Raw genomic sequence first — 20,233 nt, forward strand, 5'->3', positions numbered from 1 at the left:
GATACAGAAACACTTGGAATCCCTGCAGTCTGAAGTGAGCTGCTACTACAGCCATGCATTTGGAGAACACCCTGGGTGCTGTGGTGAGATCAAAGGGCAGTGTAGTGAACTGGTAATGACTGGCTTCCAGCCAGAAGTGTAGACATCTCCTGGATCATCTGTTCATTTTTATGTAATAGTATGCACCCTGGAGATCTATTGAGCACATCCAGTCATCCTTGTGCAGCAAAGGCAATATGGACTAAAATGTAATCATCCTGAATTTGGTATGCTGAAGCAATTTGTTCAGATTGCTGAGATCCCAAACTGATCTCCAGTCCCCTGTTTACTTTGGCACTAAAAAGAATATTGAGTAAGCCCCAGATCCTTTTTGGTTTGGGGGGACCTCTTGGATGACTGTTTTTTCTAAAAGCTTTTGAATTTCCAAAGCTGCTATTTTCCTCTGACTGGATGAAACGTTGGGACTTTTGTTCTATAATGGTGGAGGTAGGGAAAAGGGAATTATATAGCCTTTGGAAATAATCCTCTGTACCAAAGTACCTTTTTTTATTTATAGCCAGGCTCTCTGGTGCAGGGATAGGTGACCCTCGACTGCCTCCAGAGGTGGGCAATTGGGCCTCCTTTCAGGAGCACTGATAGGGTCTCTCAGAGAAGGAATCTCTGGACTCCTGGTTTTGCTGGCCTTCTCTGCCATGTGGGTGGCATCTCCCATTTTAGTTTCCCCTTCTCTCCACATGGATCATGAAATGGACCCTGGGATTTCCTGAACCACATCTTTCAACCACCTCATTGACTCCTGGAAAAGGTTCTTTGAGGGCTTGAAAAACATACTCCCACAGCAGCCAGGGTCTTACCATTTTTCTGACACCTGGAGAGTGTGTCTTTCACTTTAGGGCCGAATAACAAACTTCGTTCAAAGGGAGCATTGATGAAGGATAACTTGAAGGATTCTGCAAAGTCACACAAATGCACCCAGGTATGCCATCTCATTGAAATGCCTGAATCCATCGCTCTTGAGGCTCCTTCAGCTGCATGTGAAATAAATCCTACAAAACCAAGCCATGTCGGGATAAATCCAGGGTGTTTTTTTTCAGTATACACAGGAACACATCACATCACAATCGCATAAATGCCACAAACACATTGTTCATCAGATGCAACACCAGAAGCTTAACTAATACCCGTATTTATACCCTGTAACCCTTAAACTATTAAATATAAAAATATACATGATGATTCCAAATACATGAAATAATGAAGTAAATACTACATTTAAATAACATATGTAAAATCATGTCAATGTAAACTACCATTAGATTTCAAATCACTTCTCCATAAGCCTTTTATGTAATAAAGTCTGACACATATTTTAAAATCAAGCATAAAACTCCATAAAAATATATAAAACTATATAAAACAATGTCCCACCAAGAGTTAAAACAGTAAACATCTAGGACCAATGGTGTGCTAGGCTATGTATATATAAAACAGAACTCATGAAACCCAACTTATAACCTAGCAGCCCTTAACTTTAAAATTATTTTTTTTTTGTTTACTGACGAAAACGTAAATGTGTTTGTGGCGTTTATGCGATGGTGATGTGATGTGTTCCTGTGCATACTGAATAAACCATCCTGGATTTATCCCAATGTGGTTTGGATTTATTGGTGACTTCGGACCAAGGATTCCTCTTCAATTATTTTAGTTGCATGTGAAATAAGCCTCATAAATGAGTTTGAAATAGACTGAAGAGTCACTAACAGTGACGCAACAGAAAACTGCCTCAGCAGTACTAGTCCCTGAGAGCAATTTTGAGAGCTCCTTGATCAAATCCCTCTGTAATCTGTTAACATGTGCCAAGTAATTCAGGCACCTGATAGTAAGAGTCATTGATGCAAACACATGCTTCCTGAACCTGTCCAGTTTCCTAGACTCCCTGTTAGGGGAATAAACAGAAGAACTCGGATCTGCAAGTTCTTTCTTGCAGATCTGCCGCCATGACCATAGCATTCACTGGTACTCCTTTGTTCCAAAATTCCCTTTCCTTTGGTGATGCCAGGATCTTGCCTGGTCTCTTGGGGATCAGCTCTACAGAATCTTGTTCATTCCACTCCTGCTGAGAGATAAAATTAATGAGATCATCAGCGGGTGGAGTCACCTAGGAAGTAGACAGGCCAGTATCAAATGCCTCCAGAAATACTGATTCCTCTCGAGAAGGGTTGTTGGTAGACCATCCACTCCTCTGTTTCAGGATTTCCAAAATGTATCCAAATGAGATGTCATCAAGTGATGATCTTGGGGACATTTCCCTCCTTCCCCTTTGTCAAAATCAGTATTGTCTGTGACTGACTTCTGAGGGGAGTCCACGTCCCGCCTGTTGCATTTCCTCTTCTGACAGACTTCGGTGGGATGTTCTGGAGAAGTATCGGAAGAGATAATTGTACCCTGTGAGGTCACCTGGAGACTTTGTGCTGGCTGCCCCCTGTGGACAGAATGCTGAGGCTCATGACACAAAGACTTCTGAGAACCAGAGGGAAGATCCGAGGGGGGAGGAGCCATCTGATCTCTAGAAGTGAACACTCTCTCTCTCTTTACCACCTTTAAGGCAGAATGCACCAGGGAGAAGGAAACCATTAATGCTAAGAAGGCATGCCTCTGGACTGATGCCTCCCTCTGATCCAAAGACAGTACACCCGAGGCAGGAGTAGGAACCAAGCTATCGAATGCCAAAGCTCTGAGGGGCAGAGATGGCTCCGACAACTTCAGAGTCAACTCTAACCCCTGAGATTCGACAACAAAGCTTTAGGTCTGAGAGCCAATCCGGCTCTGAAACACTCATTGCTGGTGCACTCAGAGAGGACATTGGATCCGAAAATAGAGGCATCTTTGGATCTGAAAGAGACGGCTCCAGGAGTCTCAGATCCAAGGGCTCTTAAACCAAAGGATGGATCAGAGAAGGAGCCAGAATTGATGGGGTTGTACGAACAGAGGTCTCCAGAACCATTGGTGTAGGAGCCAGGAGAATTCCCATCTGAATTTGCATCAAAAGAAACTTCCTCCTCATTCTGTCCACATCCGCTTCAGTGAGACTTCTGGACGAATGGAAAGAGGTAATGGAAAGAGATCTGCATCTTTCCAGATGGGAGTGGAGAGGAACAGAGATCCAGGGAAGATGCATACATTGTTCTTGATAGATGTACAGACTCTGAATGGGTCATACCCGAACAGACAGATCTGGTGTCTGAAGTCGTCTGAGCCAAAGGTTTTTATGTCAGATCTGAGGTTTTTTGTGTCTTCTTCTGAAACTTCAAGATCAGATCAGAAGTGCATTGAGAAGAGCTAGGATGCTCTGAAAGCCTCTTTTTTGCCTCCTTCATCTCATACTTGGAAGTTTAGCCTCCAGTCAGTGACTCTCCAAAGGCCGAAGGAAGAAGATCTTTGAGGACTAATTTGTTTTTTCTGTCAGTAAGAGCTCTTGGGTTAAAAGCTTTACAAATGGAGCATGAAGCTTGCAAATGCTCTGGTCCCAAGCAATAGACACAGAGATTATGGGAATCAGACAATGGGATCTTATGCCTGCATTTGCTGCATTTTTTTAAAACCTAATGGTTTAGCTGCAATGATAATAACAAAGTCCAGTGATAACCACAGTACAACACCAGAAATATAAAACTAACTAGAAAATAATACAACTACTAATACTAATTACTAATAATATAATTTATTTTTTAATAGAACTAGGGGAAAAAGACAATATAGGTACCAACAATGGTATTTAAAAAATACCAACTAGCCGTGGGAGAAGAAAAATTACCAACTATGGTAATTGAGAATTATTTGTAGTAAGAAAGAAACACCAAACTAGAAATACTGACAAGCAGTAAGAAGAAAAGTAGAACAATTACCAGTGATGGTAATTAAGAACTACCAGTGGTAAGTATAAGGAATAAATAGGTAAAGGGAGGATAACAAATAAAGGGTGGAAAGCTATAAGTCAGAAAAAAATGGAATAACTTATTTTTCACAAAGCACACTCAAGAGCTGTAAAGACCACATCTGTTCACAATGGCAGCAAATGATATCTGGGGAATGAGGGGACTGCTGCATTAGGGTTAAGGGAGGAGCTCAAGAGCTTGTAGTATTCACGAGCTGTGAAACAGTGACCAAGTCGGATCTGAGGATCGGATCCAAACCCATATGTTGAGGAATGAATGAAAATTGACAACATCAGATCAAATAAATAAATACATACATACATACATACATTCATAAATGCATCTGTAACATTTAAAACAGGCCTCTTTAATGTTTTTTATGGTACTTTCCTGTGCGATTTTATAAAGAAGTTATTTATTCACCATAACATTCCATCTGTGTTGTCTATTTTTATTCTTCCTTAACTGTTGGAACTATTGGGTTTAGATCTGATCCTCAGATCTGACTGGGCCATTACTAAAGCTTGTGGTAACCAAAAAGCTCTCAAGCTTCTCCCTTACACATAATGCTCCAATCCCTAACATACCTCAGATCTTGTTTGCTGATTTTAGCAAAAGTAGTAACTAGTAAGATGCATATATCAAAGGAAAGTTAAAAAAGTAAGTGATCTATAAAGGAAACCATACCAGGAGCTCAATCAAAAGGACATCAGTATCCTTATAACATCTCATTCATCCAGAAGTCGGTAGAAATTATGGATGGGGGATTGGTGGACGGACAGGCACTCGAGGAAGAATGAAAATGGACAGCACAGATGGAACATTATGGTGAGTACATAACTTCTTTATCTGATGTTGTCAGTTTTCATTCTATCCCCATCTGGTGGGACAGAGTCCCCAGCTACCTAAAGCCCTGGGTGGACTCTATGGAAGGATGTTCCTGAGCACAGTTGAACCAAAAGATGCTCTACACCTTGAGTCCAGATCTAATTTGTAATGAGTGATAAAGGTATGAGGACTTGCCCAAGTTACTGCTTCACAAATGTCATCCATGAAAAATCTGGATAAAAATACTGAAAAAGTTGCCATGGACTTAGTTGAATGGAGACTCACAGATTTAGTTAAAGCATGCCCCAATCTGTTATAGCTATAAGAAATATAATCAGTCATCCATATGGCTAAAGTTACTTTAGTGACTGGCTCACCCAATTTCAAATCTGCAAAGGAAACAAACAATTGGTCTGTCTTTCTGATTTCATTCATCCTATGCAGATAAAAATGTAAACTGTCTATGAACATCCAATAAATGTAACATATATTCACCTTTGTTTGCAATGTTGGAAAAGAATACTGGCAAATTAATGGACTGGTGTTTACTGGATTCCGACACCACCTTGGGAAGGAAAGATGCATTTGTTTGTAATGTAACCCTATCTTTATGAAAATTCAAGTAGGGAGGTTTTGAAGACCAGACTTGAATCTCTGAATTTTTTTTAGCTAAGGTAATGACTACTAAAAAGACTGTTTTCCAAGTAAGAAACTTAAGGCCACATTTAGCTGCTGGTTCAAAGGGCGAATGTATTAATGCTTGCAGTACCAAGCTCAAGTCCCATGGTGGAGTAGGGTCTTTAAATGGTGGTCTCAAAAGAAGAGTGCCTCTCAAGAATGCTTTGCACAGTTTAGCAGAGGTTACTGAAGAACCTTCAAATCCAATATGAAAATTAGATATCGCTGCTAAATGAATCTTAACGGTAGAGGAACTAGCCCCTTCTTTAAAGAGTAAAGTTAAAAATTCAAGTAGGTTATGTATCAGAGCTGAAAATAGATCAATATGATTTTGCTGTGTCCAGCAAACAAATCTTTTCCATTTACTTGTATAGAGTTTTCGTGTCGAAGGTTTATGGAAAGATAAAAGGATATGTCGGACAGGAGAAGAGAGCATCGGTTCTCTGGCTATTAACGGAATTGGAGAAACCAGGCTGTAAGCTTGAGGTTTGAGATGTCCGAGTGAATCATGCATGTTGGGTGAAACATGAGGTCTGGAATCAGATCCAAAACCCAAGTTTGGTAAAGTAGATGAGGCCATAGGAAGGGGAACCAAACCTGTTGATGCCAATAAGGAGCAATTAGGATGACTTTGCTCTTTAACCTGGCAGCTTTGTGTAGAAATTTCGGAATTAATGGAATCAGTGGATAAGCATAAAGCAGACCGGGAGGCCAATCATGAAGTAGAGCATCCCTCAGCAATTCCCCCGTGGGGCTTTCAGGGCAAAGTAGCTGCTGCATTTGTTGTTTATGGAGAAACAAAAAGATCACAGCAAGGCTGGCCTCATCAATGAAAAATAATTTCTGTCACTTTCATGTTGAAAGACCACTCATGAGGTAGAAGAATGTATCTGCGCAATTTGTCTGCTATCACATTGGACTTCCCCAGGATGTGCATTGCTATGAGAAAGCAGTTGGATAAGATCACCCATTGCCACACTCTGAGTGTTTCTTGACACAAGGGATATGATCTGGTCCATCCTTGTTTGTTCATGTGCCAAACTACTAACACATTGTCTGTTTGAATCGCAATTGTCCCTGTCAGGAGAGCACCCTGGAAGGTCTGCAATGCTAAAAGAACTGCTCTTATCTCTAGGACATTGGTATGCAAGTTGGCTTCTTCAGGGGACCAAGTGCCTTGGACTGTTTTCCCCAGAAAGTGCCTCCCCCACCCCAACTGAGAAGTGTTCGTGGTCACTCTGGCCTTGGGCTGAGGGACAATAAATGGATGGCCTTGTAAAACTTGATCCAATTGAATCCACCACTCGAGATTGCTTTTGCAAGCCTGAGTGATTCTTATTTGTGCTGACATGGTTTGGTAAAAATATCGACTACTGTGTTGCTAACATCCGTTGAAGAACTCTCAAATGGAATCTGGCTAGAGGAACTAAGGTCATTGCCACTGACATTGACCTCAGAGCCTGAAGGATCAAGTGGGCTGAAATCTTGGCATTGCAAATTATTTTTCTGACCTGTATTCCGACAGTCTGTATTCTTGAGAGAGGAAGAGAAGCTGTCACTGACTTCATGTTGAAAACTGCTCCTATGAATTCCAAATTTTGAGTTGGTTGTAGGTGAGACTTGTCGTAATTTATGGTTATTCCCAGATGACAGCAAATCTGGAGTATTTGATTTCTTGCCCTTACTAACAGATGCTTGGCAGGGGTAGTAATGAGCTAGTTGTCTAGATATGTAAACACTCAAAATCCCTGCAGTCTCAAGTGAGCTGCTACTACTGCCATACATTTGGTAAACACCCTGACGGCTGTAGTGAAGTCAAAGGTCAGAGCTCTGAACTGGCAGTGACTGGCTCCCAGCCAGAAGCATAAGTACCTTCTGGATTGTCTGTTCATCTTTATGTGGTAATATGCATCCTGAAGGTCTGTTGAACTCATTCAGTCACCCTTGCCCAGAAAAGGGATAATGGACTGAACCGTGACCATGTGAAACTTTGTGTGTTAAACTGACGTGTTCAAGTTGATGAGATCCAAAACTGGTCTGGATTATATCTGGTCTGGTGGAATCTCTTGGATGACTCTTTTTTTCTAGCAGCTTTTGAATTTGTATTGCTGCTTCTTTCCTCTGACTGGATGGAAAATTGGGAATTTTTCATAGAGTTGGAGGTGGAAGGGAAAAGGGTATTATATAACCTCTGGAAATAATCCTCTGCACCAACGTATCTTTTGTTATGTCTATTCAGGCTCTCTGGTGCAGGGATAATCAACCCCTGATTGCCTCTACAGGTGAACAATTGGGTATCCTTTCAGGAGTACTGGTAAGGTCTGTCAGAGAAAGAATCTCTGGAACAATGGTTTTGCAGGCCTCTTCTGCCACAGAGATGGTGGCATCCATTAGAGTTACCCCCCTTCTGTCCTTAGGAGAACTTTCTCCATGTGTGCCCTGGAAAGAACCCTGGGACTTCCTGAACCACATCTTCTGAGCACCTTGCTGATTTCCAATCCACATCTTCTTCGGTCAGACTCCTGGATGAATGAGATGATGCCAGGGAAATTGACTTTATATGCCGTCTTTCAAGAAATGGGGAAGGCAGCCTAGAAGGTACAGGATCAACTGATGGGGTATATCAGGTCCTAGGTAAGACTGTTGGATCCAGAGTAGTTGGATATGACAGTTTCTTAGTCAGATGCAAGGATGTAGAATGACAACCTCTTTCTCTTTGGATCCAAATGGGAAGAGGTTTGAGACCTCCTTGAATTTGATTTTTTGATTTAGTACTCTTCCTGGAAGGTTCAGAAGATGGGGCCGAGGAAGTAGAAGAAGCTGGAAATTTTGACCCCTTGGATTTCAGTTTGGCAGCTTGAGACCCTGTAATAGCTTTCCTGAAAGAAGTCAACATACTTTTCAATATTAATTTGTTTTTCCTATCCACTAATGCATGTGGATTAAAATTGTGGCAGATGGGACAGTCTTCTTGAAAGTGCTACAGACCTAAGCAATAAACACAGAAATTGTGGGTGTCTGAAACAAGCGACTTGTACCCACACTTAGAACATCTTTTGAAGCCAAAAGGGCCCCTCTCAGCCATTCTTATGATGAAAAAGAGAAAAACAGCTATAAAAGATTTTTTTTTTTTGGACAGGAAAAAAGGGAAGACAAAGAAGGAGAGATGATCAATAATGGTAATGAAATTACACCAACATTTAAAAGAAAAAATGAGAAAATATATCAACTATGGTATTTACAGATATGTTAAAAGTACAAGGGTAAGAGAATGATAGAAAAAAAGGTTTAAATAGAAAATCTTACTTACTTGAAAAGTTTTGCAATGAAGCTGTACAGCTATGGCAACCATGTCCTATCGTGAAAAGTGGTAAACAAGATCAGAGGTATGTTAGGGATTTGTGCATTATGGGTAAGGGAGAAGCTCGAGAGCTTTTTGGTTACCACAAACTTTACTATCTAGTCGGATCCGAGGATCAAATCCGAATCCAACAGTTGAGGACAAAATGAAAATTGACATCATTAGATTCAAAGATTTGTATTCATAACTTTCATTAACAAAGGTAAACCATTTTCACTGTCTCTTTTTCCTGTAATGATATGTCCAAACTATTGTGCATTCATTTATAACAGCATAATATTTTGTGTAAAGAAACAATAAGAAACAGACAGCATAATTTAGTCTCTACCTCTGCCACTTTGTATTAATCATTATGAAGTCATCCAGCGCTGATGTGTTTCAAGTGCAGTAACTTACCAGCTGTATCATGGCCACTGCAAATGCCTTTCCTGCTATCTTTCCATGCCAGCAGGCACTCAAGGTTGAGGTGTTGTGCTTCTTCAATGTGGTTGCTAACTATGGACATCAGCTCATGTGCTCTGGCAATACCATAATGGACCTGTGTAGTTGCCAGCAGAATCAAATCATTTAAATTCATTGCTACCTCATATGCTTCCCTGAAGCACTCACTGGCTCTTCTGTAATTACCCTAAAAGGACATATCAGATAAAATGCCACATAAGTATTTCTGTAGTGGAATAATGAAAATGTGAATTGCTGATGGATACATTTCAATGCATATGTACTTGGAAAATGTTGCAATAAGAATTAATTTGCATAAATCCATACAACAAAAACAGTACTGCAACATGCAAATAAAAATCCACATTTGCTTAGTTTGTTTTGATCGTCCATTGAAAATCCAGGTCAGCCTAATCTGTATTAGTCTCCATTTAAGAGACCTGCTAGTCACGCATTTAGGATAGGAATCTAAGCAAAAACAAGAAAATATAAAGCAATTCTTGCAAGTGTTTGACATTCTAGGTCCATGCATATTTTACACATCACAGATCAATACTTGAGTATAAGGCTACGTATGGGTTACAAGTAGAAAGAAATCACCTAAATATTAATGTATGAGTGACTGTCCATTTAAAGAAGAGCCAAACCTAGAGCAAAGATCTTTGCTGTCATCTACTGTGTATTTGCTTTTGTTTCTTGCAGTTATCTATATCAACCCCCACAAGACCTACAGTTTGATAATGAATGTTGATATGTATTTCCTTAGCAAATGATATTTACTTTCTGTGGCATGCTTTTTATGACCTACCATACATTTCTTGCCAGTAGGTCAACAGTGAGCAAACAAAACCAGAACACCTTCTGAAATGCTAAAACAGCGCCTCTAAATCCTATTGACAGCTGCAGACATAATCAATCTGTGTTTATATATGGTTTTAACCTAAGAAACATTATTTTAGAAAAAAATCTGCTCTGGTGACTTTTTTGTAATTTAATGTTCACAAACTAAAGGTTACTGAGTGACTTGAACACTGCTGTTTTTTTTCCTGGGATTCCATAGCAGTAGCTAAAAGCAATCTCAAAACATGCCTGTGTGTTATAAGCTTTGTGTCACTACACTATTCCTTCTTAGTTTAAATATCTATATAATGATATGAATGAAGGATGTTCCTGTTTTATTCCTTTTTTATATTTTACCACTTTATAATATGAAATACAGGAAAAGGATGCTACATTGTCGTTTTTATACTTCTGCACCCAGTTTGCTTGCTTCTAGTTGTTTTTGTCCATTTTTACTGAAGATCCATGTTATATAAAAAAATCTAGATTAGTGTTGTGCAACCTTTTGTAAGTACAATGCCAAAACATTTTTGCAAGATGTTCAAGTGCTAGTAGACAGACTTTGGTGGAGTGATACTTGAATATAAAATTACATATTTTAAGTATACCAACTATATTTATCATCAAATATGTCAGTAAATCTGCTCAAGTTTTGTCATTAATCAATACACCCCCCTTTGCTGGCTCCCAGTGGAGAGCTGAGAGAAATGTGTTTCATTGATTCTCTTTGGCAATGGTGCCAGGGATTGCCTACTCCCTGATCTAGAAGCTTCTTCTAAACAACTGTACCATTAAGAAAGTAAGCAGCAATGAATAAAGAGATAAATGTACAGCAGGGAAGCACATTTCAACATGACTGCTCTTTATTACAAGGGATGCTGCCTGCTATATATACACATTTTTCAAAAAATGTAAAACAAAAATGTCAGTATAATTTAAGTACCACAGTTGTTGTTGTGTCTTTCGGCTTATCCCGGTTAGGGGTCGCCACAGCGGAACTCTGGTCCGCTAATGTTTGGTAGTGGATTTTTAGGTGCCGAGTTACCAGCCCTGACGCACAACCTTCAACGAAGGTACGCTCATTCATGCATGCCTCCACACAGAAGACGCTCTAGCTGAGAATCGAAAACGGGACAACGTCTTGCTGTGAGGCGACAACGCTACCACAGCACCACTACCGCGGGTAATTTAAGCACCGCAGTAATGCTGTAATTTAAGAAGACTGCCACATTCCAAAGGGAAACTAAAAACAATCTCTCAAGCTGTATTTCATATACAGCTACAGTTAGTGCACAGCATTTCCTCATGCGTGTGTGTATAGTCACATGTGTTAATGTCTGTTTAGAGAATGGGCAAACTGTGCATTAATACCCTTACTGGAGAACGAACATTCTCCAGCAAGGTATTAATGTACAAGTAATGCCCGCTGAAAAACGAGTTTGCCGGTTCACAGCAGTATATCAAGCTCATGCAGAAAAAAAACACTAATGGCCCCATTATTTTACACTCTTCTGCTGTTTAGAGAGTGAAAAATGCAAAAAAAAAAAATATATAGAAAATTAAAAGAAAAGGTCTGTGTGTGTTTGTGTGTGTGTGCCTTTGTAAGCGTATGTGTGCATGTCAGTGAAAGCAAGATCAATCGAGCAGTTATTTTATACTCACTAAGCAACACTTTTGCTGGTTAGTGAGTGTAAAACTAAATATAACAGAAAAAAGTGTGTGTGGGTGTGTTTCTGTTTGTGTGTGTTTCTGTTTCTGTGTGTGAATTCATGCTTGCATGAAAGCAAGGTGTGTGTGAGTGAGAGAGAGAGTGAAGAGTGAGAGCAATCCAATAGTGGCAGCAGCATTCAAGAAGCTTACGTACCTCTCACCTCTTAGATCCAGTTAACTGAATAAAACCTAAAATAAAGGGGGAAGAAAGGCTCAAAACAGGAACATATTCCAGTTAAAAAAATCACAAAGTTGCTTCAATAATAGGACTTGCGTTAGCATGCATTTTCTGAAGTGCAAGAGTGTGTGTGTGTGTGTGTGTGTGTGTGTGTGTGTGGGGGGGTATCTGTGTGAGAGAGAGTGAGACTGATGGAACACTGGCAGCAGCAAGATAAGAGGTTTGTGTACCTCTCAACCTTTCAGTTCAAGAAATCTGGATAAAGCCCAAAATAAAGGGGGAACAAGGGCTCAAAAATAGTAACATATTTTAAATGTTGTACTTAAAAAAAAATGAAAAGTAAGTTAAATAAATTTGTGTTAACATGAATTTCGTGAAGGAAATAGTCTGAAAGTCAAATGTATGCTATCATAGGTTCATAGGTGTGTACTAGGCTAATGGCCCTGGAGCCTTTACAAGCCTAGCCTATAAGATTACCCTGGCATCGTGCCTCCTGACCTTAGTTCCCAGTGCCTCTGTAGAGTAGACTCACTGAAGTGATCGCGGGGTGAATTTTCTATTTCCCATCCACTCATTATTTAATGACTTCAATCCACAATGACTTGCAAGAAACTATTTTAGCAGTAAGGGACCAAAAAAAAGCAAATATTCAGATATTTTTAAATGCTATATTTTGGATGTAAAATGCTTTCTCTAACACCATTTACATATACTACAGCAACTTTGAAACATTAGGCGGAGGAACTATTTTACATCAAAAATATATAAAAAATAATATAAAAACAAAAAAAAAATATATATAATACATGCATATATAAATAAGTAAGAAAAACACAACAATAGAGTTGAGGGGAGGCCTACTGTTTGTCAATAAATAGTTGGTAGATGCTTAAAACACCAACTATGAAAGACTGACAATACCCTGTCATGTAGGCTACGGTCACAGAGCAACAAGTAGGGGAGAGCTTTGTTTTCCACATTTCTCCCTCTTTTTGCAGTTTCGGAGATCTCAGAAGTTTATATATATATACATACATACATTCTCAACCCCTTTTCCTATTTGTGCACATGATGTTGGGTGTCACATCAACAGTGACAAGATAAATACAGATGCAGATATAGAGATAGACATATAAATATATATAACTTGTAGGTGTGAGGACTTGATGCCTGCAAAAGAAATAATACTTTTTGTGTTTTGCAACCTTGAGAGTGTTTCTGTTTTGACTATCAAAATCCCATGTTTTTAGATGTCTTGGGTTTGAATACACTCATCCCGATTAAACAAGAAATAATTTTTCATAGTGGATTCCAGCATGAGTTTTCTGCTTGCTTTGGTGTTCGTCTCAAATGTTGTCAAGATATGTCAATGTGATGACAAAATTTGTTGGTGTACTACTGCACATAAGAGTACAGTAACAATAGGGTTACAACTTAGAATTGGGTGATGACGTACTGAGCCCTAGTGCATTGAGTTCACTCTTAAACAGGATGTTCACAGTATGTGTCTGATTCCTGGCTTCTTCAAATTTTTAAAGGGTGGGGTGCAGGAATGGCAATGCATATCACAACATGCTACACACATGCACATCTTCCATGTAATGTGTGCCTGTAGTTCATGTCACCCTTCAACATATGAAGAATTAGACCACTATAAAGCTGTAATCATCATGCATAAAATCATTTCCTGGGATAAGCGTTTTGTGACAGTTTTGTTTATTGCTGATATAAGCAGCATGCATTCAGCAATGTCAAATGTTTCAAACTGTAGTGATATCATAATGATTCATAACTGTACCTATTTATGCAGTACAAATCAGAATACAAGAAAAATGCATTCTTCAGTCATGTTCTCGTTTTGCATATTTTAATCCTATTTGGTCTTCTGACTTTTGAAAGTGGGACATCTAGCACCACCGTGCACCCATTTATTCTATATCTGGCAGGGCCAGTGTTAGTATTTTGGGGGCACCCAGCAAGTGTCAAGATGGGGACCACAGTGATGTCCACAGAGGGACATTCACAGTGATTGACATTTTGGTCCCAATGACATTACATTACAACAACCCTACTTGCAGGGCTGGTCTCAGGTAAAATGGTGCCATGGATGAAGGGTTCCTGTGTTGCCTACTGTCCCCCCCATACACACACACACATCTCCCAGTACTCCCTCCTGGTTTTCTGCCATCCTGGCCCCCCCACACCATATAGGATGTTTTCCTTCCTTTCTCATATTGTGCCTTACTCTTCACCTTCTTCCAGAAATCATGTTTTTCTAGGTGCTCTGGGGTGCATTTTATACCTTTTTTAACTACTTTAAATCAAGTGATGGCCTGAATAAAAATCATGATTAATGAAAGAAAAAAGAAGTTATGTACTCAACATAACGTTCCATCTGAGTAGTTCTACTTCATTTGTTTTCGACCTGTGGGTACCGGATCCGTATCGGATCTGAGCCGGTAACTTCACAAGCACCTGCTCCAAGCTCCTCCCCTTAGCCATAATACACCACCACTACCTTACAACCCCCACTGAACAACCCAATCCCAAAAAACACTTTACACACCTAAAACTAGCTATAATGCTGTCCATATGGTAAGGCCAGGGGGAAGGATGGAGGGACAGTTGTAGACAAATGAAGTAGAACTACTCAGGTGGAACGTTATGGTGAGTACATAACTTCTATATCTGAAGTAGTTTACTTCATTTGATCTTCAACCTGTGGGACACAGTCCTCAGCTACTAAATACCTGGATGGCCCACATGGAAAGATATTCTGGAGCACCGCAGAACCAAAGGATGCTCTCCTTCAAGAAATCAAATGCAATTTATAGTGAGAAATAAAGGTATGAGATGAGGACCAAGTAGCCACAGAACAAATATCATTTAATGATACGCTCGACCAAAAGGCCGCAGAAGTAGCCATGGACCTAGTCGACTGAGCTTTAACCTGACCCGGAGGAGACAAACCTTTATCATTGTAGATCTGAAGGATACATAGGGAGATCCACCTTGCAATGATAAACTTAGAGATAGGTTTACTCCAAAAAAGTTTAGAAAATGACACAAACAACTGGTCAGATTTACAAAAGGTTTTGGTCCTGTTTAAATAGAACCATAACTGTCTACGAACATCCAACAAATCCAACTTGTACTCCATTTTGTTTGCAAAATTTGGGAAGAAAACAGGTAAATTGATAGTTTGATTGATATTAACCTCAGATGCTACTTTTGGGAGAAAAGAAGGATTGGTGGGAAGAGAATCCCTGTCCTTGTGGAAAATCATGTATGGAATCTTGACAGACAACGCTTGCAGTTCTGAAACCCTCCTAGTAGAGGTGATAGCCACTAGAAATGCTGTCTTCCAAGACAAAAACTTAAGATCTGTAGTTGCTGCAGGTTCAAATGGAGGAGCAACCAATGCTTGAAGTACCATAGTAAGGTCCCACGGGGGAATGGGATCTTTGACCGGAGGACATAAGAAAAAGGTACCTTTGATAAAAGCTTTGCACACTCTGAAAGAGGCTAAAGAAGCAGAATTCTCGCCAACGTGAAAATGAGAAATGGCAGCTAGTTGAACGTTGACCGTAGACGAACTAGCCCCATGTTGAAAACTATTTGCCAAAAAATCAAGAATAGCTGGAACAGGAGCCGTGAATGGATCTAAACTCCTTTGAAAAGCCCAAAAGGAAAAACACTTCCATTTGCTGTGATAAATCTTCTTGGTGGACGACTTATGAGCTGCCAACAGACTAGATCTAACCGAAGAAGACAATCCAGGAGTCCTAGCAATTAAGGGAATTGCAGCAGCCAAGCTGTGAGCCTCAGACTGTCCAGATTCGGATGAAGGATCCTCGAGGGGTTCAAAATGAGATCCTGAATGGGATCCAAGGCGGAGCTGGAAGATGAGACCACAGGAAGGGAAACCATACCTGGTGAGGCCAAGAGGGGGCAATGAGGATCACTTTGCTCCCCAGTTGACAAGCTTTCTGTAGAAACTTTGGAATAAGGGGTACAGGAGGATAAGCATAAAGAAGACCAGGAGGCCAAGCATGGACTACAGCATCTCTGGGGGATTCCCCCAGTGGGGGGGGGTTCAGAGCAAAGAACTCGCTGCACTTTGCGTTGGAAGGAGATGGGAAGAGATCGCAGCAAGGCCGACTCCACTCTAGAAAGATCTGCTCCACTACTGAATGATTAAGAGACCACTCATAAGGCATTAGAATAGTCTGGCTAAGTTTGTCCGCTAGAATGTTGGACCATCCCAGAATATGCGTTGCTACCAGAAAATGACCAGTGGAGATTGCCCATTCCCAAACTTTCATGGTCTCACAACAAAGGGGGTAAGATCTGGTCCCTCCCTGTTTGTTGATATATCAGACCACTGACATACTGTCTGACTGGATTGCAATGGTTCCCAGAGGTAGAAAGGCATGAAGGGCCTGCAATGCTAAAAGGACCGCCCTCATCTCCAGAACATTTATATGCAAACTGGTCTCGATCAAGGACCACATGCCTTGGACTGTCCTTCCCAAACAATGACCCCCACCCTAGTTGGGAGACATCCGTGGTCACTGTGGCTTGGGCAGGAGCTGGATCAAAAGGTCGTCCTTCCAAGATTTCCAAAGACTGCATCCACCAAAGAAGGGACAACCTGCAGACTCGGCTGAGGTGTATCAGGTGTGACAACGGAAGATCCAACAAGGACCATTCCACCGCTAGAGTCCACTGTAGTACTAGCATATATATAATCGAGCACATTGAAGGAGTGTTATCGTCGCTGCCATAGAACCTAGGGCCCTTAAGACCGACTCTGCTGAGGGAATGTGAGATCGGTAAATGAAGGTGACATGCATCCTTAGGTTTCAAACTCTCTCCATGGTCAGGAAAACTTTTGTCTGTAGCATGTCTATCCGTGTCCCTATGTATTCTATCACCTGGACAGGATTCAGAAGAGATTTGGCTGTGTTGATTGTAATCCCTAGATAGTGTGCAAGCTTTAGGAAATAATCTCTAGTCCGACAAAGTAGATGCTTGGTGGGAGCAGTAAGGAGCCAATCGTCCAGGTAAGGGTAGACCTGAATCCCCTGATGCCTCAGGTGAGCCGCTACTACTGCCATCACTTTGGTGAACACCCTAGGGGCTGTGGTGAGACCAAAGGGTAGGGCTCAAAACTGATAATGATTGGCTCCTAGCCGGAAGTGTAGAAATCTCATGGAGCTTCTGTGCATCTTTATGTGATAGTAAGCATCTCGGAGGTCAAATGAGCACATCCAGTTGCTCTCTTGCAGGTACGGCATGATGGACTGTAAAGTGACCATCCAGAACTTCTCTTTGGCAACTGACAGGTTCAGAGTAGATAGGTCCAGAATGGGCCTTAAGTCCCCTGTCTTTTTTGGCACCAAAAAGAACCTGGAGTAGATGCCCGATCCAGACTGATCTGAGGGGACGGGTTTGATGGCTCGTTTCTCTAGCAGCTTGGAAACTTCTAGCACTGCTGCCTCCCTTTGCATGGGTGGTACATCTGGGAGGTGTTTGTAAGGTGTAGGAGGAACCACAAATGGGACTGAATAGCCTCTGGAAATTATCTGAAGCACCCAATGGTCTGATGACATGGGCTCCCATGCCGCCAGGTGCAATGACAGGTGACCACTGACTGCCTCCAGAACAGAGCAGTTGGGCAACCCCTCAGGGTTGCTATGCCAGCCTGTCCCAGAATGGTTCACGAGACCCAAAATTCCTCGGACCCCCACTGCCTCTGGGCCACCATCTATCCTGTCCTCCTCTGCCTCTAGGGGAAGAAGAGCCCTGAGTGACCCAGGAATACTGAGACTTCCAGAACCACATCTTCTTTTGCCCTCGCTGATTCTGGGAAAAGGATCTTTGAGGGTTCGATAAGCAGATTCCGATGGCAGACAGTGTCTTCCTGTTTTTCTCACTCTGGACCAAAGTGTCTCGGATGGTCTTACCAAAGAGGGAAGAGCCTTCATATGGGGCATTTGCAAAAGCTGCCTTGAAGGGTTCCACGAACTGACATAATCTGAGCCAGGCATTACGCCTCATGGACATGCCGGACCCAGCCACTCCTTCAGTCGCGTGTAAGAGGAGTCGCATGGATGTGTTTGAAACCGCTGTCAAGGTGGCCATCCTCGAGAAGAACATAGCCCTGTCCTTCTGCGACAAGGACTTTCAGGGAGACTCAGCCAGTTCCTTAACCAGGTTGAGTAATGTGGGCCAGGGAAACTACTCTCCCCAGGTTTGATGGGAGGATCAGAGCTGGGCCCGAAGTAGACAGCACTCCGAGGAGGGGGCTGTGACAAAATCGGAGCTGATGGAAACAGCTCCACCCCCTCGGATCTGACACCCAGGCTCCGGCTCAGAGAGCCACTCAGATCTGAACTAGTTGGATCTGGCACGTTCCAGGCAGCTGCAGGCATCAAGGAAACAGGTACTATCGGCGCCAACCCCCTGACTAGGGGCACTCTCGGATCCATGTACTCCGAAACTGGGGGTCAGATCAGAGAAGGAGATATAGGTGTAAAGAAGGGAAGCAAGCTCCCCCCTCCAGAGGGAGAGGGGGCTGGCAAGACTCCCATCTGAATTTGTGTGCGAATAAATCTCCACATCATTTTATCCATGTCGACTTCAGAGATACTGCGGGTGGACTGCAACAAAGCCAGAGACTCCAACCTGGCAGGTCGAGGAACTGAGGCTCTAGTCTAGAGGGTGGTCTGGGCTTCTCCGGCTCTGGAGAAAATCTAGGAGATCGGAGCTGATGGGAGTCATGGTGTCTAGGCTGACTTTTGGTAGGAGGTCCTGCAAAAATTACATGATTGGAGCCGAAAGGTCTGGAGACCTCTTTCTCTTCTCTGGTCTGTGCTCTTCGTCCTTCTCTCTGCCTTTTCTACGCTCCACTTCCAAAGGTTTAGAGGCAGGAGGATGAGTCCCAGCCTGGGAGGGAGGAGAAGGAAGGGCAGAAGTAGAAGGAGAGGTGGTCACAGCAACAGCTGCGACCGAAGCAGAAGAGGAGGCAGCGGCTTCCATAGAAGGGAGCAGGCTCTTCATAACTAATTTGGCCTGCCGATCCTTAAGGGCGCACGGTTAAAACCCATGCAAATACAGCAATCAGTGGTTAAATGGGCCGCACCCAAACAAAACACGCAAAGAGTGTGGCCATCAGCAGGTGACAATTTGTGGCCACACTCAGTGCATATCTTGAAAACTTGTTTAGGGAGATCCGACATGTCCCACTAAACAACAAGAACAAACTTTAAACACCACACTCCACTCACTACACACTCATGCAAGCACACAGAATTGTGTGGGTTTCACTAAATTTGAATTTGGTATTCTGGAAAGAACACCTTTTGACATCAGAGGTGGGCAGTGGGAATACAGGGAATTGCGATGGCAAATGAAATTGGATGTTTTATCTCCCCCAGGGTTGACTGCATTTCAATATACCCAGTCTTGAACATGAGGGCTGCTAAGCTGTGATATGTTAGTATTATTATATTGTTGATATATCAATCTTTTACAGACTTTTAGTAATGGAAGTTTTACATCATTTATTAAATGTTTCAGCTTGCTTATTGTTTTTTATGTGCTTAAGAAAGTTGTGAATATTTCTTTAAAAAGTTAATTGGTTATTTAATTAGTTAATTATTTATGATTTGTAATACGTATTTAAGATGACTGATTTTTATTGTTACTTGCTCTGTGTATAAAGAAGAAGTTCTTCCAGTTCACTTTGTTACTGCTTTGCGGTTGCTGTTTCTTTGCAAAGATTACATGAACCGTCTGTTTTGAATATAGGTTAGTTTTAGGAATGCATGGATGAACACACTTGTTTCCTTGGTTCCTCTGTACCCATCAATTATAGTCACTTTACTGAATGTGTAAATACTTCAGCTGTCTGACTGTGGTACAATAATAAGTTACAGTAATTCAAGTTTCACACACCTAGCAATCACAGGAAATGATTCCACCTTACATTATACAAATGTATACTTGTCCTGTGAACCTAGACTAGTTAATGTTTAAACTAAACAAACAAGAAGAGATCCTACACAGCAGTTATAACCACTTTTGTATAAGCTTCATATACTGAATTGCATTTAAAAAATGATGGCTATATAATGCATTTCAGTGAAAATTTCACACAATTTCACAAAATGAAAGTTATGTATTCATCATAAAGATAGATTCATGTTGTCTGATTTTCTTCTGGTTCAACTGTGGGTTGTCGGATCCAATGGGATC

At 41.4% G+C, this 20,233-nt stretch overlaps 1 protein-coding gene across 3 annotated transcripts in view; it reads right to left on the minus strand.

Moving 5' to 3' along the window:
- The window catches only part of TTC29 (tetratricopeptide repeat domain 29), a 3,626,200-nt gene that overhangs the window by 668,997 nt on the left and 2,936,970 nt on the right, over window positions 1-20,233 (minus strand). For all 3 annotated transcript variants that reach the window (XM_044062243.1, XM_044062242.1, XM_044062241.1), the window contains exon 10: window positions 9,199-9,430. In XM_044062243.1, the coding sequence (XP_043918178.1) occupies window positions 9,199-9,430 (232 nt within the window). The remainder of the gene's footprint in view (window positions 1-9,198; window positions 9,431-20,233) is intronic.

Source organism: Protopterus annectens, chromosome 2.part1, assembly GCF_019279795.1.
Source record: "Protopterus annectens isolate FY-2018-M chromosome 2.part1, PAN1.0, whole genome shotgun sequence".
NCBI lineage: Eukaryota > Metazoa > Chordata > Ceratodontiformes > Protopteridae > Protopterus > Protopterus annectens.